General features: G+C 40.9%; 1 protein-coding gene across 15 annotated transcripts in view; it reads left to right on the top strand.

Moving 5' to 3' along the window:
* VTI1A (vesicle transport through interaction with t-SNAREs 1A) overlaps positions 1-26,386 on the top strand; it is a 380,208-nt gene that overhangs the window by 267,022 nt on the left and 86,800 nt on the right. For 4 of the 15 annotated variants that reach the window (XM_009215348.4, XM_017944322.3, XM_017944321.3 and 1 more), the window contains one exon: positions 440-5,391. The exons of 5 other annotated variants lie outside the window; for them this stretch is intronic. Coding sequence is in view for 2 of the 10 variants with exons in the window: in XM_017944322.3 (XP_017799811.1) it covers positions 440-443 (4 nt within the window). In the remaining 8 variants the exon portion in view is untranslated. Of the gene's footprint in view, positions 1-439; positions 5,392-26,386 lie in introns of those variants that run through there. 6 more of the 15 variants (XR_002524575.2, XR_004177138.1, XR_001891551.3 and 3 more) reach the window with 6 other exon arrangements.

Here is a 26,386-nt window from a genome sequence, read left to right as displayed (position 1 = left end):
GGATCCCCTTTCTGTGTTTCCATGGCCATCAAGGCTGCCCAGAATGGTCCCCACTGCCTAGTGCATTCTCAGCCCCTTAGATTTGAGATGGACCCATGGTCCATATGAAAGACCCCTCCCTCCTTAGTTTCCTTCTCTCTCTGACCACTGCACTGCATGCACCAGCCCAATGGAGCACTGGTATTCTCTTACAGAACTATTGGTTATTACTTAACCCTGTTAGTAATTTAGAATCCAGAGCTTTCCTTCTCAGTTTCAAAACTGAAGGACCTTGCATATGTTTTTTTTACCATTATTGTCAAGATTATTGTCACCATCTTAATTGCCATTTATTTTAAGAGTACTTCAGTGCTAACTGCTATATAAGCATTATCTCATTTAGTTTCATTTAAGTGTCAGAGCAAACCTATAAGGGAGGCATTGTTGTTTTCTTTTACAGATGAGGAAACTGAGGCTTAGAAAAGTTCAGTAACTTGCTCAAACTCACACAACTCTCAAGTCTCAGATCCAGGATTACAGCAGCTCCAGTCTATCAGCCTTAAGAGCACAGATCTCCTTGTCTGACACCTGATACCAGCTGGGTTCTCATCATGCAGTCAGCCTCCAAGAATATAAGTAATTATACGTAGTCAAAGAAAAAAATCTGTTTAAAATCAGGCTATGCCTTTATCAATACATTTCATTTAAGCTGTCAATGATGTTTTCAGTTAATAACTTAAGAATCAAATCTTTATTTTATAGTCTGGAAAATGCTATTCGATCAAAAAACACTGACTGAAAAATCCAGCATTATCTTAGCAGATAACATTCAAGTAAGTAAAAAATTGGCCTACATAACTCATCTGGAAATTATTATGAGCCAACCTTTTCAGTCTTCCATGATGTGCACTGTGTTCATGGTTCTCTTAGAATTGTCATCGGCGTTGCAGGTTATAAGTTATGTGCATAAAATTAAAAACAAAACCTACCCATCACATTTGAGCCCAAGTATTTCCTCTTTTAAGTTGTACCCATAACTTTGAAATTGGGGTTAAACCACAGGCTTATGTTTCTTATAGCCATTTTTTTGAAATATTTGGGTTCAATCATACCTGGTAATTTGGTGGGCAGTGATGGGGTAGGCTTGAGAATGTTCAAGAACAAATTGCACCATTATCATTCAGTTCTCCTTAATCTTACAAAAAAAAAATCAAAAACCACTTATTACTGAATTTTAATACCTTCTGAATCTTCCAGCAAAAAGGAGAAAGATAGCATCTAAAAGAGTAATCTAAACACTGAAAAAGGAGTGGGAGGAGAGAGAGAATCCCAAGTAGTAAACCATATTGACCTACCAATTATGATGATTGTTTTTAAAATCACAGAGTGTTGTGGAAAAAAATTGTCTTTATGGTGCCAGGGTTGTGGAGTCCTCTTTGTTAAAACCTTAGTAGATGAAGTTATGAAATTGAGACTAGTTTATTCTGGAAGCTTCTTATTGGGGGATAAGATGGCTGGATGAACTGGGAGGACAGTAAACAGTGGAGGTGGAAACCTTCTTATTCATAAAAATACTGTTTTTCATATGTTAAAAAAAAAAAAAAGACATCTCATGGTTTTCATCAAGAGCTGTAGTCAGTGAGCCTGTGTACTTCCTTTTCCCTGCCAGATAGTTGTTCCTGGCTGGAAGACATTTTATGATATTTATTTGATGACACACACCTGCTGGGTGGATGAAAAGCAACTGCTCCTGGGGATGACCTACTTCAAGGGCGCAGTCAGCTTCTGAGGACTTCGGCAGGTTATCCTGAAATCATTTGAGTTCATCTTGATGTCACCTGTTGAACATATCTAAGACTGGTGTATTCGCAGACTCGTTGTAGGCACAGTTGCTAACCCCAGGGAAGAGATTTTGGAGTCAGTAACTACTTTGTCAGTGTGTTGAGACTGGGAAGACATGCTGCTTTACCAAACCCACTCTGAGCATATGGAGTGCTGTTCTTGGCACTCGGGATGTGAATCAGCCCAAGGACCTGCCATCTGGGAGCGGACCCTGTAGAAGGGTATCTAGTGGGAACAAAAGTAAGTATGGTCCAGCACAGAAGGGATGGATCTAAGGTAGAAGGCATGGTGGATGAGGATCCGAGGTGAGGGGAAAGGGCCATGAAAAAAATTCTGTCGAAGTGTTCGCCTGGGAGTTTCCAGGACAGAGACAGATTTCCGGTTGAGATCAGGGAAGAGCAAGGAATATTTGAAACGCATGGAGACACTGTTGCCAATTCATCCTTTGAAGCCAACATGTCTTGGCATGTTCATTTCTATTCTACAAACATTTATGGAACACATGCTGTTGAGACATGGCAGGCCTTAGGTAGTGAAGATAAAATATAAATAATCCATGTCTCTCTCCCAATATATATACTCTAGTGATAAAACATACCTAAACAAATTTTATTATAAATTTGAATATGACATACCCATATGTGTACACAAGGAGTTCTTAGCCAAGTTGGAGTTCCTGGAGTTGGTGATACCTGGCCTGAGCTTTGAAGAATAAGTTTGTGTTAGCCAATGAAGAGAGAACAGGGACATGAAGGCATTAAAACAATATGTTGTGCCCAGGAGCTACAGATTGAGCATCCCTAATCTGAAAATCCAAAATTCACAATGCCCCAAAATCCAAGTTTTTGAGCCCCAATAGGATGCTCAAAAGGAATACTCACTGGAGCGCTTTGGATTTCCGATTTTTGGATTAGAGATACTCAACTGGCATGTTATTTTGCATATATTCCCAAATCCAAAAAAATTAAGAACTCAAAACACTTCTGTTCCCAAGCGTGTTGGATAAGGGATTCCCAACCCGTACAAACTGTTACGTTTTACTTGAGAAAAAAAAAAGACAAGGCAGGAACCAGGGTTTGAGCCAGTGGGTACCTCAGAGGGGCTATAGGTTCCCCACCACCCCAAGAGCCCATTGCCATAAATGCTGCCAGGGCCACCCCAAGCAGACATATAGTCAGAGTACGGGGACTGTGCTTGCTATGTAAATGCAGGTTCGTAACAAGTGCCCTTGCACCTCTGCTGCCCTAAGCTCCTCTGTATGGAAAATCTAGAGATTCCACCGAAGGGACATTGGCTCAGTGCTGAAAGCTGGAAGCTCTGAGTCATGACGAATTGGAAGCTTACATGTTGATTTACAAGGCGTCTTTGCCCATTACATTTATTTACATGTCTAGAGGTCATGGCCTAAAAGGCTGGGCTCCAAATATGATATGCCCTTTGTATTGTTTATGATATGACTCTCCATTCAGTTCTCTTTTTCTCTTCTCCTGGTTATCTGTTGCTGAGTTGCAAATCACCCCAGAAATGCAGTGGCTTCAGCAGCAATCTCAGGATTTTGGCAGGTTTGGAAAATCGGGGGTCGCTTGGCTGGGTGTTCTGGCTCAGGGTCTCTCATGAGGTTTCTTTAGACAGAGATCAGAGCTGGAACCATGTAGGGGGACAGGAGCCTGGAGTAGCTGGGGACTGGCTGGGCACCTCCTTCTTTCTGTCATCATTAGTCAAAAAGCCCTTCCATGTGGTCTCCCTACATGTGCTGGTGAGGGCAATCTTATAGCATGGCAGCCTCAGGCTTGGCAGCCCAGGGCACCTAAGGTGAGAGCTACAAAAGTGAGAGGCAGAAGCTGTGTGGCCTTTTCTAACCCAGTCTAAGAAATCACACACTGCCACATTCTGTGCTGCGTTCTAGTCAGCAAGACAGTCGCAAGGGCTTGCCAAGGTTTAAGGGGATGGGATAGGACACATACCCCACTCTTTGATGCAGGGGTGGCAGGTTGAGGAAGACCAGTGGGGCAGGAAATATTGTTGCAACCAGTTTTGGAAAATACAATCTGCCACATCCCGGAAGAACATTTTCATCCGCTCACGTAATCCTTTAAGTTACATAAAAATTAATTTACTCATGGTGTCGCCCACAACCTTCGTTGGTCCCTTCCCACAGCAAAATCCAAGGCTCAGTGCACACACACAAACCACAAAACTCCCGTTGTCTGAATGAGGGTCAGTCACTCAAGTGTGTACTGTCCCCATCAAGATGACAACATTTGATAAGGATATATCCTGTTGCCCCATCTTCTAGGAAGCTGCACTTCCATCCATTGTTAAAGCCAAATATCGCTCAGATCTTTCATGGAGAGGCCTCTTTGAAACAAACCCCAGCAAACTAGAGACTCAGGAGTGAATGATTTCAAATCTCTATTTGCTCTGCACCTGGGAGATTGATGGTATTCTCATAACAATTTGGTGAGTGGCACTTAGTGGAGTACTGAATGTTTCAGGGAGTGAAAAAAGAGAAACTAAAACAAAGGCCCAGACTTTGGGCTCAAGGAACTTTAAAAACTGAAGCATTACCGTGTTCATGGTAAGAAATCTTCTGATTTCAACAATTGGTGTAAATTTTACATTTGTTAGTAAGCACTATTTCAAGTGTGCTGTCCTTAATGAGGACTTTAATTCTTGTTTTTGCACATATGTAGAAAACAGAAGTTGAGTTCTTCAAACATTTGTTATCAAAAATATATGATATATAAGCACTGAATTGGAAGATTGTTTTCCCCCTTGGATAATCTAGAAAAGAATGTAGCTCTATTCTGAAATCCCTTCCCGTTCAAGAGTTATCCAAGCAAATAGTGTTGACCAAGGTGTTGAATGCACCAGTAATAATAATGCTACCCTTTCATAAAGCTAAGTAATCAGGAATAATGCTGAAAATAAGAAGACAGTCATTTATTTACTCTATTTGGCATTGTTAATACTAATAATGTATTTCAACACAGTAAAATTGCTAGATAATGCTTTTGTGACTTTTATGCAGGTTATTGTTATTTAAATGAACAGTCGACTGCACTGTAATGAAGAAATGCATGCTTTTCCCAACTCAGTTATCAACCAGAATTCTAGGAAAATGAGAATTTGTGTCTGCTTTCATTCACAGAGCAAACTGGAGGTCACTGTTTTCAATATGAACCTTTTTTTAGCTTTTCAACAGTGAATAATTAGGAGCTGCTGCTTCTGAAATTACCTGTATTCACTGTAGAGAAGGAAAGACTTTTATCTTTCACGATGAAATACATTTTCTCATTCAAACTTTGTCATTCTTTTTTTAAATGGCATTTTACACCACTGAGTCGATCTTCGGTAGTAAAATAAAAGAAATATATTTTGTGAGCTGCAATAGCCTTGTTTATTCAATTTTACTTCCTTAAATTTCATCTCCTCCTTGAAAAATGATCCAAATGCAAAAATGAGTTTAAAGCAGTTGAATGTACAAAGCAATTATCTGCGTGAAATGCTATTATACAAACATACATGTTCCTTGCACTTTGATTAAATGGAATTGATTCTTGATCCTTATCGATTATGTGCTTCTATTGTTTTTTAACAGCTTTATTGAGATATAATTTATATGTTATATAATGCACCCATTTAAAGTGTACAGTTCAGTAGCTCTTAGTATATTCGCTACATTGTGCAACCATCACCACAGTCAATTGTAGAACTTTTTTTTTTTTTTTTTTTGAGGCAGAGTTTTGCTCTTATTGCCCAGGCTGGAGTGCAATGGTGCGATCTCGGCTCACAGCAACCTCGGCCTCCCAGGTTCAAGTGATTCTCCTGCCTCAGCTTCCTGCGTAGCTGGGATCACAGGCATGCGCCACCACGCCCTGCTAATTTTGTATTTTTAGTAGAGACGGGGTTTCTCCATGTTGGTCAGGCCGGTCTCAAACTCCCGACCTCAGGTGATCTGCCCGCCTCAGCCTCCCAGAGCGCTGGGATTACAGGCGTGAGCCCCTGCACCCAGCCCAATTGTAGAACATTTTTATCACCCCAAAAAGAAATCTGGTTTTGATTAATAGTCACTCCCCCTTTCCTGCCAGCCCCTGACAACCGCTAGTATACTTTCTGTCTCTCTAGATTTGCCTATTTAGGTATTTCATATAAATGGAATCATACTATATGTGGTATTTTGTGTCTGGCTTCTTTCACTTAGCGTAATGTTTCAAATCTTCTTATTGACAAAGCATATTTCATTGTATGGATACATAAATTTTATTTGTCTGTTTATCAATTGATGAGCATTTGGGTTGTTTCTACTTTTTGAATATTGTGAACAATGCTGTCATGGACATTTATGTACAAGTTTTTGTGTGAACATACATTTTCATTTCTCCTTGCTGCCTACTTAGGAGTAGAATTGTTGGGTCATGTGATAACTCTGCATAGCTTTTGAAAAACTGCCGAACTATTTTCTAAAGTGGCTGCACTGTTTCCCAGTCCCACCAGCAAAGAATAAGTGTTCCAGTTTCTTCACATCTTCACCAGCACTTGCTTTTGTCTGTCTTTTTTATTACAGTTTTTCAAGTGGGAGTGAGGAACTATCTCATGGTGGCTTTGATTTGTATTTCCCTAATGCCTAGACGTTGAACGTTTTTTCATGTGCTTATTGGCCATTTGTATTTCTTCTTTGGAGAAATGTCTGATTCTACTGAGTTTTTAAAACTTCTTTTGCCTCACCTCAGGCATGTGGTTAGCAGAACTGTTAGAAACAAATATATCTTCCTAAAGGGAGGGATTTTCAAACAAATTTATAAATCGAAGATGTTCTTTTTACCATGGTAGTATTTTAGATTATGCAACAACTGAATTGTTCTCAGGAAGCAATCTGCTTCTAAAACTTTGTTTTCCATTTGGCTAGCGATACGGGTATTAGTGATCCCAGAAGCATGCCTAGAAAGATCAGCTTGTCTAATTAACTTATTTTACCAATTAGGAAAGCAAGGGCCTGAGAGGTGAAATATGTGGGTCACATGGAGAATTAATGATAGAGTTGGAATTGTATCCAGGTGAACTACAGGTATCTGAAATTCTGTGTTTATTTTAGAGAGAATATAGCACTTTGCCACTAGGTTCTCAACTGATTTAAAACAAAAATGGTGAAAATGCCCTGCAATTTACTCAGTGACATTTATTGTTGAGTGTTGAACACATATTATTTTATTTTATCCTCATAGAAGCATATGTAAGATTGATACTTTTATTTTCTCCTTTTATGTGTGGGGAAGCTGAGGTTAGCTCACTTATTCAATGGCACCTACATAGTGAGTGGCAGATTTTCTGATTCCGAATCTGCTGTTCTCTGTTTCTTCTGATCTGTCTGATGAATGAAAGACAGCATCAGCATATTGCTTCCTGTGCCATCTTCCAACTTCTTACTGTCACTGAAACAAATAACCGATAGGTGGCATCAAGGAGCACTCACTTGCCATTGCCATAATTAACAGTTATTTAGCAATGCTACTATACCAACTTCAGAAGTAGAATATATGGTTCTGTGGACAGAAGAATTGTTCAAATGTAAGAATATTGTACCGTAAGGGACCAATAACAGAACAACTTACATTCACAGGGTACTTTTCAGTTACAAAGCATTTGACTTACACTTTTAATTTGATGCTCACAATTTGGCAAGCTTTTCATTGTCTTTGTTTTTATGTACTTTTAATACTCATGATGAAACGAAGGCCTGAAGGGCTTTAGTCACTACAATTCTAAAGTCTGAGGCAGAGCTGCTTCTCAAAACAAGTCTCTTGGCTCCTGTGTAGTCCTGTGTATTCCCTCCAGTGTACCATCCTCCGCCATAATGATGTGCTGTTGGGCACTCATTTGAAAGAAGAGGAGACTTTATACCATTATTTCAGACAACAACAGAGCTATGAACAAGTAGAAGTTATAGGGAGGCTAATTTTGAACCCATATAAAGAAGAATTGATCTGTCCAACAATGAAATGTGTTGTCTTATGAAGGAGTGAGGTCTCTTGTCATTGAACTGTTCAAGCTAGGGCTGACTGACCATCTGGAAGGATCTTGCAGAAGGCATTTCTGCATTGGGGGAGGTGGGGAGTGTGTTTGTGGTGCTGAGAGATGTTAGATGGCACCTAAGAGCCCTTTCAACTATGAGATTGTGGATCTTTGTTCTTAGAGAGTAAGCTGGTTTAAGGGGTCCTCTGTATCCTTATTGAGGAAAGAGAGTTTAGCTCTGGTGTACTCTTATCCTGCAAAGTTAAGGGTACAGGGTTTTCTCTTTAAAAGAAAGTAACCAAATTTATCAACCTGGATTACTGGTTTGTAAAAGGTTATAACAGCTGTTCCCATCTATGTTAACAGATGCTGTACACAACAAGGGATCTATATTCAGATAAGATTTGACTATCGCAAGGACAGAAAACCAAACACCACATGTTCTCACTCATAGGTGGGAATTGAACAATGAGAACACTTGGACACAGGGTGGGGAACATCACACACTGGGGCCTGTCATGGGGTGGGGGGAGGGGGGAGGGATAGCATTAGGAGCAATACCTAATGTAAATGAGGAGTTAATGGGTGCAGCACACCAATATGGCACATGTATACATATGTAACAAACCTGCACGTTGTGCACATGTACCCTAGAACTTAAAGTATAATAATAAAAAAAATAAAAAATTTTTAAAAAGATTTGATATGAGCCTACAACGTGCTGTTGTTCTTTGTGACTATCCAAGAGAAAGAGAAAAGAAGAAGCAATTCTAAATTTGTTTTTTAGTTTTGTAAAGTGTTTCAGAGGCCAGTCGCTCTCAGCCCTTGTTGCTCATGAGAATCACCTGGGGAGCTTTTTAAAAATCAGATGCCCAGGCCCCACCACAGAACAAATTAATCATATTCTCTAGTTCCCAGATACTGGTGGGTTCCCAGTATCTTAACAGCTGTCCCGGTGATGCTTACGTGAAACCAGAGTTAAGAAGAGCTCATCTAATCAGTCTAGTCTGAGCATGAATCCAGGCAAAATCTGGACATTTGCTTTTGTAATTCAGCTTCTTGTCTAGCATTCCTATTATCAATTCAAAGCCAGTGCTCTTTAGTACAATAAGGGGCAGTGTCTCACAGTGGTTCACACTGCTGCTCTTGAGCCAGACAGCCTGGCTTTGTCCACTTACTAGCTTTGTGACGTCAGGAAAGTTATTTTCATCACTCTGTGCCTCAAGTTCTTTATTTGCAAATCAAGAGAATAATAGTAGTTACAAAGTAAATGCTAAAGTTAATAAAGACCCAAAAGAAAATTAAAACTCTAAATAACATGATATTATAATTACAACCATCATCATCGTCCTCCTCATCACCATTATTGTTTTGTTGTGGTAGCAGTGGTATCCTGCTAGGTGCTAGAAGCCAGGAACCTATTGAAAAAGTGCTCTTCCCTGTACAGGACTATACCTGGCTTTACTTCAAAACTAAGAACTCTTAGCAACATTAGCAACATACCTCCTCAGCTCTAGAACTTCCCAGTGAAGTGGCATGTTTTGCATCGGACTTTTTGCAAGAAGCTCAGGCCTGAACCCGGTAACCTGTGGTTCCATCCAGCACTTGATTCTACATTAGGATCAGGCCACAGCTCTGCAAGGTGAGGGCCCAGACTGAAGGCTCAGGCTGGGTTTCTGTTTAGCAACTGGGAAAGGCATGTACTGCATGTGGCAGGCTGACCTCCTGAATCTTCAGGACAATCTCAATTTCGGATGGCCCACCCTGCTGATCAAATCTGTGGTTCGGAAAGGATGGTTACTGTTAAGCAGGAGGCAAGGGCTCCAAATGCCAGTGTCCTAATTGTGTAAAAAGTAAATATAATTTGAGTATGTGGGATAGCCTCAGAGAAAAATCAAAGAACACAATTAAGCATAGTTTCTATTTAGTTTTCAGTTGATGAAGGAATAATTTGAAGTTGCGCTAGTCACTGAGAGTACAGTAGCAATAGTCCTCCATTCTCTGGGATTCAGGGCAGGCGCAGACATTATGTGCATATTACAGGTTTTCTAGCACACAGATTCTATCAAGATAGCCTCTAACTGCGATTGTGGAAACTGGTGGAATATTCCTAGCAGGAGCTCAAAGGATTGTAAAGCTGAATAACATCTTTGTCTCAAGAACTTATATGAGAAACTTTTTCCCCTTTTTCTCCTACAGGCATTTAGTGGTTCACCATTGCAGACACTGCATATCTTTGTATCCCACACAGTCCCCATGTTAATAGTTGTTTGCTAGTTGTGGTCATTTAATTGAAAAAAGCTGGCACGGAGATATTACAGGTCCCAATAGGTCATTTCTGTATCAAGTATGGTGTTATTGCCTTTAACCAAGCCCTGTCCAAGGCCAAATTTATTACATGCATTAATAACATATAAGAGGATAGACAGGGAGCTGAAGAAAAGATGTGTGTGGCCTTTAACTATGCCAGTCATCTATAGTTCAGAGGGTTGCTTACCGTGGCATATTGCCAGCTGTGCATTATAGAATTCCAGATGGCATGGTGCTATTGGTACTTGTTTTGGATTTGCCCTGGGAATGAAATTAAAGAGGACACTCAACTATGGCTGGGATCCTTTTGCTTGCCTCTTCCAGGGTAGATCCTGGAAGGCTCTGTCCCCTCCAACCAATCAGAAAGCTGCCCCGACCTCTCTTGGGGATTACGAACTCAGCACAAATTGCTCTTTTCCCGTGAGTTGCCCATGCACCTAGTAACCCTGCACTAAGAGGACAATGAGATTGCATTCCCTCATGTGATCTGTGTTCGCCCTCCCTCAGACCCCAGAGCTGGGGCAAGTTTGGACATGAACTCAAAGACTCTATAGATAAGGGTTGTGTTTTCATTAGCTTGCCTGTCTTGCTTGCTTTATATTCTGTGAGATTTCCTTCCCCCATCCCCCCATTTTTTGGAAAATAAATAAATAAATAAAACCCTTTTTACAGAAATTCACACACAGAGACAAAATAGTGTAATGAACCCACACGTCTCCAACAGCCACCTTCAACAGCCACCAACATGTCACCCTTCTTGTTTTATCCTTCTCTCCTCTTTTTCTTTTGTTAGAGTATTTTGAAGCAAATCCCAGATATCTGATTTTACCTGTAAATATGTCAGTATGTATCTCTAGCACATACAGCATAACTTTTTAAAAACGTAATCACTACTTAATGATGATTGTGTAACCTGTCTGGGTTCAGTATTTCCTAATTGTTTCCAAAGCTTTCACAAATAGTTGGATGGTTTAAATCAGGCTGAAAACAAAGTATATCTGTTGCATTTGGTTGATCTGTCTTTAAACGTTCTTTAATCTATTACAGATCCTCCTCCTGTTTTTATTACATTTATTTGTTGAAGAAATTGTCCTGTAAAAATTTTTGTCCTATAGATTATTGTCCTGTAAAAATTTTCATGTTGGCTGGGCGCGGTGGCTCAAGCCTGTAATCCCAGCACTTTGGGAGGCCGAGATGGGCGGATCACGAGGTCAGAAGATCGAGACCACCCTGGCTAACACGGTGAAACCCCGTCTCTACTAAAAAATACAAAAAACTAGCCGGGCGAGGTGGCGGGCGCCTGTAGTCCCAGCTACTCGGGAGGCTGAGACAGGAGAATGGCGGGAACCCGGGAGGCGGAGCTTGCAGTGAGCTGAGATCCGGCCACAGCACTCCAGCCTGGGCAACAGAGCGAGACTCCGTCTCAAAAAAAAAATTTTCATGTTATGTATTTGAACTATTGCATCTCCATGGTGCCATTTTCACATATTTCTCTTTCCTCTGTACTTCCTGTAAATTAATAGTTAGATCAAATGACTTAATAAGATGCAAATTCAGCTGTATCACATCAGAAGGCACATAACATCTGTTTGCATTACATTTATTGAGTTCAAGATTGATCAGTGGGTTTAGGTGTGCTCAGCCTTTCATCCATTATGAAGTTCTCTACCAACCGGTTAAAATAATAGTTTTAGCAACCATTGATGATCACTGCCAGCATTCATTAGGGATTACAACATGGTAATGTTCACTTCTGTCATTCAGTTTGCATTTACTAGCTATTATTCTATCATATAGAAGAACGTACTATCATCAACTATTCAGTTACTCTGAAATACAGTTCATATAAGAAAGCAGCATAAATGCCTCTGTTTATTAAATAGTTTTCAGATTTTTGAATGGCACCAGCAATCTCCAAAAGTGATCAGTGGCACTTGTTTGTTTGTTTGTTTTGAGCATCATTATAAACCCTTGGGCTTTTATCTATTTTATAGGTGTTAGGTGTCAGTCCATTACTCTTTGATCAGTGAGATCCCCTTCAAGTTGCCTCTTTTGCCTTTTAACGTGATTCCACTAGTCTTTTCTGTCAGGATAAGATGCCATGGGCTCCTGGCCCAAACCTGGAAGCAACTATTTTTACAAGGAATCCTGATTCCTCTCCTTAGTAAACAGTATATAAAGATTTCAGTCTGGTCACCAAGGGTAGACTGCCCCTGAAATGGTTATGTTTATGTTGGAGTGGTAACGCAGTCTTCCTTGGTATCTCATCGTTCCTGCTCTCTGTAGGCATCTGGTTCCACCTGGATACTCCCTCCCACCACAGTCTCGTAATGGCCAGTGCTCCTTGTGATTCCACCTCCCTCTCCAACCAGATCCTGCTGCTTCTGTCAATGCTTTCATCCTCTCCTTCTAAATCAGATACCCCAACACATCTCTGGGCTTCTAAGACACCAGAGTGGAGAACACCTCTATAATGTTGAAGAATAATGGTACCCTTTCTTACACAGACTATTTTTATGTTTTTATTTCTTGAAGGGAGTCAACCTCCCGTTGCTGTCCAAGCCTTCAGTAGACAAATTTAGTCTTGTTCTTAACCCAGAACAACCGTGCTTTGAAACACCATGGAAACAGGCAGTCCCAGCCCCAAACCCAGGGAGGCTTCATAAAACCAACCTCAGGTGTGTGTGTTTCCTAGGAAGCGTGGGCAGTTGCATGTTGAAATTCTTAACTAGGGTTGCCAGGTAATGAAAAAGTGTTAAAGAGTTAGTTTATCGTAACCATTTTGAGGCCACATACCTATTTGTACATTTGATGAAAACTATAGAACTTCTCTCTGGAAAATGTACATACGCACAAAATTTTACAGACAATTTCATGGGCTTCAAGGAGCTCCGGGTATCTTGGAGTTTAATTTGTTTTCATAAACTAGATCCTGATGTGCTCTGGCTTGTTGGAGGCTGCCCAGTTTGGAGGTGAGTCTGGACAAGAAGGCATATAGCTGATACCAGGGGGCCAGTTTGAAATCACTCCACTCAACATTATTCTTTGGTGTAGAGGTACTCCTGGTGCCAGTCTATAAACCATTTGTTGTCAGTCCATGACGTCATAAGTGTAGAAACTGAGAACAGGCATCTAAAAAAATTTATAGCAATTTGATGTTGTCACAGCATGCAAGCATATGGTCCTTGGACTTGTCTCATTGAACAGGGCACGAAGCATTTTGGGTGCTGATGAGTTCACATGCTGAGTTGCATGCAGTGGGGGCTGCATAGCAGTCATGCAAAAAGGTCTTCCCATCAATTGTCAACAGGTTGGAAATTAAACACCAAAACCCAAACTGGCCCTTCATTTCAGATAGTCTAAGAAGCAACAACAGTGAAACCCAGAGTACCTTTGCTCACCCTACTACCTTGTTGTTTTAGCCTGTCTTTCTCCACTCTATACTTCTACAAAGTATACCCAGAATAAGGCATAGAGTTGATATTCAGTAAATCTTTGCTGAACGGTGAGCAGAGCAAAACTGTTGCCCAAAAGGAGAAACCACATTTTTTCCCTAATGATACCCTGCAGGGAAAAAAATTTTTTTGATAATTCCTAGAAAGTTGAAGCTACTTACATGAAAAAAATATGATAGGAAATAAATTATAAGCAGTTATTAACTTCACTGAATATTCTCATAGCACATGAAATAAATAGAGTAATCTTAAAGAGCTGGTCCTCACTGTGGAAGCTGTGAGGCTTTCGGGATGGTTTGTATTTCAGTGTACATGTTGTATGAATTAACAAGTCAGTAACAAATGTGATCCATTTACAGGGCAGAAAAATTAGAGTGGTCTCAAGTATAATGATAGTCACAGTGGGAAGAATATAATTTACTTAATCGACAGAATAAGAGTTTATTATAAATGAAAGGCAAACAAGATATGGTCATGCATTCTCTGCCTAGTTTCTCCCTTCTCTCACCCCTTTATGTCATCTCTTTCTGTCTTCCCTGAGGGTCCAGAATTAGTAAAATCTGTTCTTTGAAAATCTTGCCTTTAAAAACTGGGCTTGTGAAAAGTCACCAGGCAGCCTGAGGACCGACCAACCTAAGAAGGGGTTTAATCCCAACCTCACAGCCTGTCTGCACCACCCCCATACCCAGTAGGGTCCATTCCACACCCCTGGTAGCACATCTGTGACACAGCAGGCTGCTGGGGGGACAGTCTGAACCCAAAGTCACCAACTGTCTCACCAACCAGAGAAAGGGATTTTACCTCAGGACAGTTTCTCAGGTTCTGTGGAACCAGTCCCTGCATAAAGAGACAGATTTCCTTCTTTCCTTCTTTCTTTTATTTTCCGTGCCCCCCCCCCCCCCCCCCCCCCCAACCGCCGCAAATGAGTAGATTCAGAAACGTTATCTGCTAAAAGTAAAAGAAGAAGAAAAATTGAGAATATGTCACACAGGTGGTGAAATCAGTAGTAGAGGGTGTCTGGGTATGTGTTGCAAGAGTGACACCTGGTTTATGTTTATCAACAACCAAGTGAGCTATAAAATTTGTGGAAATAACTTTGCTTTTTAACATCCCTTTTGAACAACACAGGCCGTTTGCCCTATCTAACAAAAAGGAAACAGTTGTCCTGCTTACCATGCATGGGACACTGAAGGGATAAAGGAGCTTGTCCACAGTATGTGGGCCCAGAAATACACAATAGCTAAAGTCTGATGTGACCTTTGTCTTTGCAAATAAAGAGACTGATAACCCAGGTGTCACCACCACATTTTTTAAACACATGCATCACAAAGGGCTCAGCTTAATGACTATTTTCAAGTACAAACGAATTTCCTGAAATGGAAGAAAAAAAAATGGAATCATACTTGGGTGTAATTAGGGGCTCAGGCTACCCCTAGTGTTCTCAGACAATATCTAATAACAGACGTTCACTGCACCAGTGCCCTGACTCCTATATGGAGTTTTATGGTTATTGATAGTAACATGATTATGGTAACCATTATATGTACCACGCATGGGGCTATGCATTTTATGTTAGTAGATTTTTTTTAAATCTGCACAATAGGCCTAAGAGATCAATGTTTTTATTATTCCGTTTTATAAGTAAGGAAACAACTGACTCAGATCATGCCCTCCATACGTGGCCGAGCTGGTCTCAGAACCAGGTCTAACTTCTCAGCCTTAACAACCATGATGCCTTTTAGGGGTTTTGGTTAGTTGGTTTTGATTTATTTTTCTTAAAAGTTTTTAAAAAATGGGCTGCTTTGCTCCTTGACTAAAAAGGTTCCAAAGCACTTTTTACCCTAGAACTCACACAAGCCAACAGGGAATGGAAATTGGCCACAGCACTGTCACTGAAAGGTAATAATTAATGAAAAAGGTGTCACCTAAAGAGGCCAATGACAAAAAGTATATGTTTCTCTTGGATTAACTTTTCTAACACTCTTTAAATAATGTGTTGATAGCAGCAGAGACCAAAAAGAATGCAAACAGACCTGAACATTTTAAACCTCTGGGAAGAAAAATATGAAAATGAAGATGTTTTCATAGCCCTAAACGACTTTTTGCACTTTTTTCTGTGGTAGTAACTGTGATGTTTACCACTTCTTGTGTGCCTTTTTTGTGCTAAGCAACATGCTTATTTTTAATTATCAACAATCCCCACAAACAGGAGCCATCTCAGTTTTACAGTTAAGAAAACTTAGATTCCGTGAGGTTAAGAAGTTATAGCTCTGTGTAGAATCTTAGGAAGACTTTCTCATTATGAAATAGACCACATTCGAAATATACAACAGAAGTAACAAGAAAAACACACGCAAATTGGTGAGCATTTCCAAGAGATCGCTTACGAGGCACAAGCAGTGAAGGGTCAGCACCTCCTGTGGGCTGCTCCGTTGTTGTTGATGGGGATATGAAGCAATTGAAATACAGTCAGGTGGGCACTCCATTTTCAAATCAGCTGATTGCGGACTGGACACCGTTGGTGTAATCTACAAAGACAGGGAAAAGGGAACCTGCGCCTCTTCAGTGCTGCAGTGGTACTGGTGAGGGTCACGTCTTGTGATCAGGAGAGTTCCACCAGCCCTCTTTGTGCATAGCAAACCTGATACTCCCCAGAAAGTTCCACAGGCAAAGGCTGGGCATGCTGACCTCCAATCCAGGGGCCCCAGCATCAGGACCTCTCTCCCCAGCAGCAACACCTGGATTGAGTTATTTTACTTCTCTGGACCTGAATCTCACTGACCGTAGAAGAGGGCATATTTCTCAGCAAAACAGCTGGAAAATTATGCTGGCCTTTTGTACAGGTCATATTAAGCTCCTTTATAGACTACATGAACAATCTGGGTTATTTTAAAGGTGAAAATGGGCTTTTTAAGGGGGAGAGGTTACAGCTACCAGCAAACCAGAGATTTCCTCCATTCTGTGACCTTCCTTCCTCTGCATTCTTAAGGACTTGGATAGAACCTGAGTTTTCCATTTCTCCTTGTGAGAATGTGTCTTCGGGAGCTTATTGATAATTCTGTCTTTCAGCATAACTTTGTAAAGTTGAGGTCCCTGCCAATTGATAGTCACCTTGTGGCTTGAACCTTCAGTCCAGAAGAATAAAGATCTACCTTTACATTCGTTTAGAGTGAGGGATGGTGTAGAGCCAGGATACCTAAGTGTCACCTCCTGCAGTTTACTGACACATGGAGTCCCTTTGACAGGTGCCTGAGTTTCTTCTTCCTATTTATTACAACGTATACTTTTAGGGTTGTTTTTTTTTTTTTAACCTCTTACCCCCTTTCCTTCCTGTTCTTTCTTCCCTCTTTTTTCTTCTTTTTCCATCTCCTTGGCTTTTTAACTCTCTCCTCTTTTCTCTCTTTCCCTTTTCACTTTTCTTGCCAGCAGTTTACTCAACCACCATATAATAAATCCAGTAAGTGATCATAAAAATACCAATCCCAATTGCAAAAATGGCAGCACAGCCTCAGCTTGGAAAAAAAACTTGGAAAAACAAACTGAAATCATCAAAGACTAAAGACCAGATACTAAAAAGATGGGATTTGCTGTGAGATATATTTTATAATAAAAATTCTGCTATAAAGAAGCATCTTTTTATGTTTTTCCTTGATATAGTCTGAATAGTTTATACCTGATGCCAAGAAATTATATATAATTAGTCTTGGTAATATATAATTTCCATTTGATTATATATATTAAAGTGATTAAGGAACTTCAGTTTTTCACTAGTAAATATCTGCCTTCTTTGTTGCGTTCTGGGTCTGTAATGACTGTTTATATCAAGGGTAGCACTCGTTCAGAACTGAAGGGAGCAAAAGTTGGAATGCTTTAACCAAGCTTGATTGCCTGATGTCTATGAATCTGGGAGATAACATGAAGTTAGCTACATTTTGGGAAAAACTGAAGGGAGATTTCAGTCCAATTTCTTGAAACCGTCACGTAGTTGTGCATGACTTCCCAGGAGTAAACTGCATAAGGCCAGGCACAGTGGCTCACGCCTGTAATCCCAAGACTTTGGGAGGCTGAGGTAGGCAGATCACCTGAGGTCAGGACTTCAAGACCAGCCTGCCCAACATGGCGAAACCCGGTCTCTACTAAAAGTATAAAAAATTAGCCAGGCATGGTGGTGGGTGCCTGTAATCCCAGCTACTCGGGAGGCTGAGGCAGGAGAATCGCTTGAACCTGGGAGGTGGAGGTTGCAATGAGCCAAGATCGTGCCACTACACTCTAGCCTGGGCAACAAGAGTGAAACTCCATCTCAAAAAAAAAAAAAAAAAGAAAACTGCATAAAACAGCATAGATGAGAAGGCATATTTTAGGAAGATTACTCAGTTAAGTATATGACATCACCAATATTTTTAATATTGCATAGAATAAAATGAAATTTTTGACATGTCAGTTTTTAATTAATGACTTCTATTTGCCTTTTGCAGATTACTTTCATGTGTTTATTCCACATATTTTATAGCAGTTTTTCTTTTTCCAATTAGAGGATAGATTTCATCCTTTATCTTTGTAGGTAGCTGATCCAAGACATTTTTATGTAAATGGATTAATTAATTAGTAGCCTTCATTTGAAACTTAAAAAGAAAATAATCCTTTTTGAGAGGCATTAACTATTTTTTAAAGCCACAAACGGTTCTTTACTTAAGCACCTTGTCACACAATTAGAAATTATTTGACAGCATTAATCATAATAAAATGCATTACCCTTTACTGAATCAACCTTTTTTTTCTAAGCTAATTAAAAGAATCCATTCCCTAGGAGACTGTACAGCAACTTCACTTGTAAAAATCACATTTTTGGGGAACTTAACAGTACATATTTATGAAACTTTTGAGCAAATGACATCACAAGTTCAATTACCTGTACAGCCTTTGTGAGAAGGCATCTAGCTACAGAGATGTGCTGGGTTCTAGGGAAGGCAGCTACATCTGGCCTTGTTTGAGAGCCCTTAAGCCTCTCTGCCTTCCAGCCCTAGGTTTTATGCAAATGAGAAATCTTTGGCGGTCTCTACTTCCTGGCCAGGCCAGCATAATCCACTTCCTTCGGGTTCATGTGACCATGCAAATTTGAGCACTCCTGAATAGTCCCAGAGGGGCTGTGCCTCTCATTATTCCTGCCCCATTCTCTGTGCAGTGCAAGCATTCAGACTATGAATGGACAAGGGTTTAATTACTCACCACATCTGTCAGATCAGATTCAACTTGAGAATGAAGAGAATCCCAGACAAGCCCAGTCGTTTCTTTGCACTGTTCTTCATGGCCGAGGTCATCCAGCTCTGTCTTCTAGGGAATATTTTCCACTCCTTGTTTCATGACCTCTGGAAAGCAGGGACTGTGGCTTTTGGAGATCCATTACTGGGCCTTTCACATTGTGTGTGGCCTTTACAAATGTTAATTAATCTTCCTGATGATGCACTGAGCATCAGGGAGCCCTTTATTCCCCTTGGACTACTGATGACCAACATGAGTGCCAGAAAGTTTTTCTTACTGTTTCCTGACCCACATGCTCTTCTCTGGATGAGCTTTGCTGCTTTTTCCCCTCCCTCTGATATGTTTCCACATGGCAGATTGACTGCTCACATTACTAGGTCAGCCAGAGTTGACATAGTAAAGGTGGATAGTCCCCAAGTAGAGAACATACCTCCAATTCCAAGGCTATCAGCCTTCCCAGGAAAATGTGCATAATAACAGGTAGTAGGAAAGAGTGTGTCCACTGGGGACCAGGTGATTCTGCTCAGTGAATGGGCACTAGCAGTCCTTCCCTCAGGTTTCTTTCCTTACTGGGATTATCTGGGTTTAAAAGGAGATTCCTGGCACGTTCAGCTGTGGAATACAGGGTTTTTTGGGCTGCCATGGTGTTTTTGGGTTTTGGGTTGATTTTTTATTTTTGGTTGGATTTTTTATTTCTGGTTTTTTTGCTTTGCTTTTATCTTTTTAAAATTGAAATTCGTATAAAACTAACCATTTGAAAGTATACCATTCGGTACATTAACAATGTTATGCAACCCTCATGTCTACCTAGTTCCAAAACATTTTCACCACCCCAAAAAGAAACTCTATGCCCATTAAATAGTCGCTTCCCATTCCCCCAGCCCCTGTCTCTATGGATTTACTCACCCTGGATGTTTCATATAAGTAGAGTCAATATGTGACCTTTTGTGACTGTCTTCTTTCATTTAGCATGAAGTTTTTGAAGTTTGCCATAGTATTTTACTATAGCATTCTCTGGCATCGGGGTATTTATTATTTGGTCAAAGTTATTCATACGTTCTCTGTTTTGGGTAATGTCGTCATCATCTAAGGAAGCCTGAGAGTCAGCTGGGACCCCTCCCCTCTCTCACTCCTATTGTCTAATTGTTCTTTAAGTCCTGTGGATTCCACATTTGTTATACCGCTAGTCAGTTCTCATTTACATTATTTTATTTTATTTTGTTTCGAGACAGAGTTTTGCACTTGTTGCCCAGGCTGGAGTGCAGTGGCGTGATCTCAGCTCACTGCAGCCTCTGCCTCCTGGGTTCAAGCGATTCTCCTATCTCAGCTCAAGTAGCTGAGATTACAGGCGTGCATCACCACGCCCAGCTAATTTTGTATTTTTAGTAGAGACAGGGTTTCACCATGTTGGTCAGGCTGGTCTCGAACTCCCGACCTCAGGTGATCCACCCACTTCAGCCTCCCAAAGTGCTAGAATTACAGGCGTGAGCCATCGTGCCTGGTCTTCATTTACATTCTTACTGCTTCTGACGCTTTCAAATGCTATTCCTTCTCCAGTTTGTCTTTCTCAAACCCAGACCCATCTGACCATGTCACTGCCCTTCTCAGTACTCTCCAATGGCTCCTCCCACCTCAAAATAGGGTTCAAGCTCCTTACCAGCAGGCCAAGGCTGCCCACAATCTGTTCCTCCTCTCCCTCCATCATTTCCATCCCTCACCTGTCTACCATGTCTGAGCCAAACACATTAGACTGCTCGGGGGTCTCTGGCCCCTGATGCACACTCGCTCTTGCATCCCTTTATGTGTCCTGTTTCCTCCCCCTAAAATATTATTCCTCTCCCCACAAATGCAGGAGTCCATTCCTCCTCTATAATCTTGCGTTTTACCTTCTCACCTTCCCTGGTCCATTAATCAGAAGGAATTCCTCCTTTCTCCCTAATTCTGGCATTTTATTTATCGTAATACCTATCACAGCCAGTCTTTAAAAGGGCTCTTTGTAAATTTCTATCCTTTTCCCACTAAATACTGAGCTTCATGAAGGCAGAAATTTTGCCTTCCTCATTTTAATATCTAGCAGCAACCATTGTATAAGTCCTCAATTTTTTTTTTTTTTTTTTTTTTTTTTTTTTTGAGACAGAGTCTCACTCTGTCGCCCAGGCTGGAGTGCAGTGGCGCAATCTCAGCTCATTGGAATCTCCGCCTCCCAGGTTCAAGGCGTTCTCCTGCCTTAGCCTCCTGAGTATCTGGGATTACAGGTGCCCGCCACCACGCCAGGCTAATTTTTTTGTATTTTTAGTAGAGATGGGGTTTCACCATGTTGGCCAGGCTAGTCTCAAACTTCTGACCTCAAGTGATCCGCCTGTCTCAGCTTCCCAAAGTGCTTGGATTACAGGCATGAGCAACCGCGCCCAGCCCTCAATAAATATTGTGTTGAATGATTTGAATTTTCGTCTCCAAAGAAAAAACCATGAGCCTACAAGGAGCCCCGAGTCAAGGAGATAACCAGACTGGAGCAAAGTAACAAGGACTAACATTTAAAATAGTAATTATTGTTATCTTCTGTTGAATTTAAAGCTACCCACAGTGATTTACCAGTTTTAATTCGCAGAAAATGCAACTTTGCTTTTTTTCCCCTTCTGATTATGTTCTTCATTACAAATCTCAAGAGTTTTATATGCAGTTGCCAAAAATCTCTCTTTTGACAAATTGCACAGGAGGCATTTTGAGATTTTGTGATAGACTCGATTGAATTTAGGCCAAATCCTGTACACTTGTTTCACTCAAAACACAAATACAGATGTAGGGCTACTCAAACGTTTACCTATTTATTTTCTCCCAACCCTCCAAATCCATCTTTCTTTAAAAACAATCAATCGGATTCCTTTTAAATTAAATGCCAAGTAAACAATGCAAATAAAACTATTTTGTTTGCTGAGAAGTAATTGAAAATCTGCAACTAATTACCAATTGGCAAGCTCTGAGCCTACAAATAGCTGAAACACTCTGCTGAGGCATTGTTTACAGCTGCGTTCAAAACTGGTTTCCTTACACCAGCCATCCACAAGTTATTAATCAATACTTTGCCAAGTTCTATACCTCACCTTCAAAAAATTGTAATAAACATTTCATTTTCAATATGGGCTTCATAAACAAAGCTGTTAAAAACGAGAGGAGGTTTAATTGGTTAGAACACACAAAGCCTGCTCTTGGGTTATGTGAATTGGCTTTTCGTTTAAATACCCTGTTCTTCCTCAACTACTCAGGAACCTGCAACTTAGTTGAAATTAATATTCTGTCAGTCTGGTCACTGAGTCCCCTATGGCACGCCAAGTGCCACAAGACCTTCTTTAATTGCATTCCTGGAGAAAAGCAGCATGTTCATGGACCACAGAGACATGGGGACAACGAATTTAATTTGGCATTGCGACATGCAGGTAAAGTAGAATTTACACATGGCTTTATTCTGAGTGATGAAATTTAAAATATACATAAATTTTAAAATATATTTTATATTTATATATAGTATGTGTTTATATACTATATATTTTATATTTTTATATATAGTATATGTTTATTTTACATATATATATAAATATATAATTTTTTTTTCCTAAATGTTCTTCCTCCAGATCTTCGCTTGGCTGTCTCCTTCTTTTCCTTCAGATTTCAGTTGAATGTCACTCCTCAAAAAGATTCTCTGTCCACCTTACCTAATATCTCATATTTATTTCCTTTCTTCATTTATTTACTTGATTATTGTGATATACCACCACTGGATTGTAAGCTAGGCAAGGAGAGACTCCTTGTCTATCTTATTCACTAGTCTCTAGAACTACTGTCTCTAACCCTAGTCTCTAAGAATAGTGCCCGGCACATAGTAAGTTTTTAATAAGTATTGGATGGGCAGACGGATAGATGGGTGGGTGGGTGGGTGGATGGACTAAAGCGACGAATGAGGAAATCGAGTTAGGTTGGTTGGGACAAGCAGCAGAGTTAAGATAGAAATTGAATGCCAGGAAAAGGCATGACTCTGAAAGTGGCTCCTCTGATAAGAAACCAAAGTCTGTTGTTCTAAATGCCAAAATTGGAAACAAGTATACCAACTAGGGTGCATTTAGCAATGAGAGATGGTGAGAAATGCTACGTAAGGATTTCTCTTCAGTATTCACAAGGGTTGTTCCGTGGAAAAACAGTTTAACCTGTCTCTGGCCCCAAAGGCTTGAACCAGAACCAACAGGTGGAAATTACTCAAACACGTATTTTGCCTTCAGTGAGGAGCCTTCTCGCTGAAAGAGCTGCCCTGGATGGAAGATGAGTAGTGAGATGATGCTGGTGGAAGTATTTATAGATACAGTGCATGAGTACTTGGCAAGGATGCTATCCAAGGGGAAACTGACATCAAATGTGCTGGGGTTCTGGGTGACTTATCTGATCCCTTCCCATCCCAAGCTTTATGATTCTATAATAATCAAGAGAGAAACCCATTACATAGTGGACAATTTTTTTTCTTTTTTTTTTTCCTTTTTTTTTTTTTGAGACAGCTTCTTGTCCTTTCACCTGGCTGGAGTGCAGTGGCGCGATCTTGGCTCAGCCTCCCGAGTAGCTGGGACTACAGGCGCACACCACCACGCCCAGCTAATTTTTGTTTTTTGGTTTTTGTTTTTTGGTTTTTTTTGGTAGAGATGGAGTTTCACCACGTCGGCCAGGATGGTCTCGAGCTCTTAACCTTGTGATCTGCCCGCCTCGGCCTCCCAAAGTGCTGGGATTACAGGCGTGAGCCACCACACCCAACCCTAACTATTTTTAAAAGGAGGAATTTAAATGAACTGTAGATTATTCATTTTTGTCCCATAAGAAGATAACTAAAAACTGACAAAAATGAACTGAACAAAAATGTTCTAACAAAATAATAAGGCTGAATTTTTAAAGTCTCTTCCGCATCTTCTGTTCCCTGGGATGCCTTAAACGGGGTGTGCAGTATTTTAGGCACATCGTGAGCAAGGAGCCTGCATTCCCAGGGGGTGGCAGGAACAGCATGTAAGGTCTTAATCCAGCTCTGTGATCTGAAGGCAGAGCCTCTATGTGTGAAACACAGGGGTACCTCAAAAATAGAACAAGAGCACTCCATCCATGTGAGGATGACTGTCAAGGTCACTGAGACCTACAGTGATCTGGCAAATTAAAGCTCTCTGACCGCCTTTCCTTTCAGGACATACTTCTGGAGATAAAAAAAAAAAAAAAAAAAAATTACAAATTGATGATTTTCTGTTGCTGAGTCATTTTTCTTGCAGTTCTTTCTGCTTTTCCTGTTGATTGTTGGTTTGATAGCTGAGCCGTAGAATCGATGCCTTTCAGCGAGTGTGAGGGAGAGAGCTGAGGATGGAGATATGTCCCATATTTAGGCACATTTAGGCAGGGATGCATAGGGCCTCCTGCAAGTCCTCAGATGTCCAGAGATCAAGATGAGTGTCTTGTCTGGTTAATGAAGTTTGGATTATTCACTGCGCCACAATCTCATTCTTATCCTTGTCAATTGTTGGGGCAAATGGAATACTGAGAATGGAATGTGGGAAGGGAGTTTAGATTCTTCACCTGGTTTCTAGCCAGTCTGATTCGTTGTCTTACCAGAGAGGCCTCGTTTGGGCCATGTGTAAAGTGGCACCATCCCTGGTGAGCACCCCTAATGTTCCCTGTGCCCGCGTGTCCCTTCATTTGGGTAGATCCCACTCGTCTCACAAGACTCAGCTTCAATGTAAACTTCTGTTTGAAGCTCCCCAGGCCTTCAGGCAGAGTAACTAGTCTGTCCTCTGTGCTTCCTCACTCTCCTCTATACTGCATTTGTCAGTTTATGTTATGGATTGTTCTGTACAGACTTGGCTCTCCTCTGAGGCTAGGAGATCCTTGAGGATAGGGAATATGTTTCCTTTTTCTTTGTATCTAGGATTCAGCACAGTTCTTGGTCCTCAATGAATGCCTGATGAATTAGAAAATTAATGACCGGACACCTGAAATATGAAAGGAATGAATATTTTGTAGGTGGAGAGAAATCAAGACATGTAAAGTTCAGTGTGAAATTAATCTTTTCTCCCCAATACAGTCTGATTAAACGGTGACAGTTTCTTCCTCTCATGAGCCACCTGGATCTTAATGGTTATTTTCTTACAAGACTGTTGAGTTTACAATACGACAGAACTGTGTTTACCTTGGAACGAGGGCTGTCCACTATTAAGAAGCTTTCAGTGCAGCCCGAGAGTCAAGTTATGGTGTTGTGGGCAAAAAGCCAGGAGGGAAAGCCTTGAGGAGAAAGTCCTCATGGATGAGAAATGCTTTATCATCTGGTCCCTGAATCTTACGGAATTCAGCAGTGACCTAGCCGCATGATCCCGCAGTGAGGGCTTAACACGTTCCACGGCCTGAACGCGCTCTGAATGGACTCCAGATTCCCAGTGATGCATGCAGCCCCTCAGGGTCAGAGGCCATCATGCTGCCAATCAGACAAGGCAGGTGGAATGTCGCACAGCTGCACTCTGGTTGCATTTCCCAACACCTCCCTGTCCCACAATGCTTGCACGTTGGCATGCTGTTCCTGCCACCTTGTCATACTTGTGTGTGTGGAGAGCCTGTCCCCAGTGCTGTTTTCTCAGGACAAGCTCAACTTCACTTCCTCCCGCCTTATCGAACCCTTTGTTTCCAAAATTGTTAATCAAGCCACTTGGGGGGTTGAACTCAACTCCACCCTCCCAATATCCTCCCAGCTCAAAGTAATGAGAAAAACAATTGCCCATAGTGAGGACGTCCATGGCCCCCATTTTCCCTAGTCTATCATGCCTTAGATCGATAAGGCTGTTGAATTTTGTCAGTTGCATGTCCCACATGCTAACGGTGGTTATTTGGACATCTCTGCTTCAAGCCCAGCTTAAAAAACCGTATGGCCCCAGATTCTTCAATGCCACAGCTATGGTACTCTTCCATGTTAAGAGACTTAACAGATGAAATATGGTTTTCCGAACCTCTTTTCATTTACCATCAAAATAACAAGCGATGTCTTGTATTTCAACAGAGGCGTCCTTTTCACTCAGTTACTCTGCGAAGAATGTGCCCTTGTCTCTGCTGTAGATTTTTATTTTATTTGTAAATTGTGCGTGCTGCATGCTACGGAATACTGAAAAGCCATACACCCTGGCTTGTTGGTTGACACATAGTATGTGTGATTACAGATTGTTTGAATAACAGTGGACTATTGAACTGCTATCCAGATGTGTGTGGAGTTAACTGTGGGAATGTCCACAAAGGAGGATTATCTTTCTTGTTGCTGGGGCCAAGGCCCCCAGAAAGTGGAAACATAAGCGTGGCAGCTACTCAAATAGAACAGTAGCTACAATTGGCTCTTCAGAAGCAAAATTAATCATTTTTTAAAAATTATGCATTGCAATTAAGACTGGGTTTGTTCTCTAAAAGTAAATCATGCAAAGAAAATGCCAAACAATAACAAAAAAATTGCAGCTTTGAATGCCCTTTGTGAATGGTTT

Source organism: Papio anubis, chromosome 11 (assembly GCF_008728515.1).
Source record: "Papio anubis isolate 15944 chromosome 11, Panubis1.0, whole genome shotgun sequence".
Taxonomy (NCBI): domain Eukaryota; kingdom Metazoa; phylum Chordata; class Mammalia; order Primates; family Cercopithecidae; genus Papio; species Papio anubis.
The sequence above is the reverse complement of the archived record's forward strand: the minus strand, read 5'-3'. Positions and strand labels throughout refer to the sequence as shown.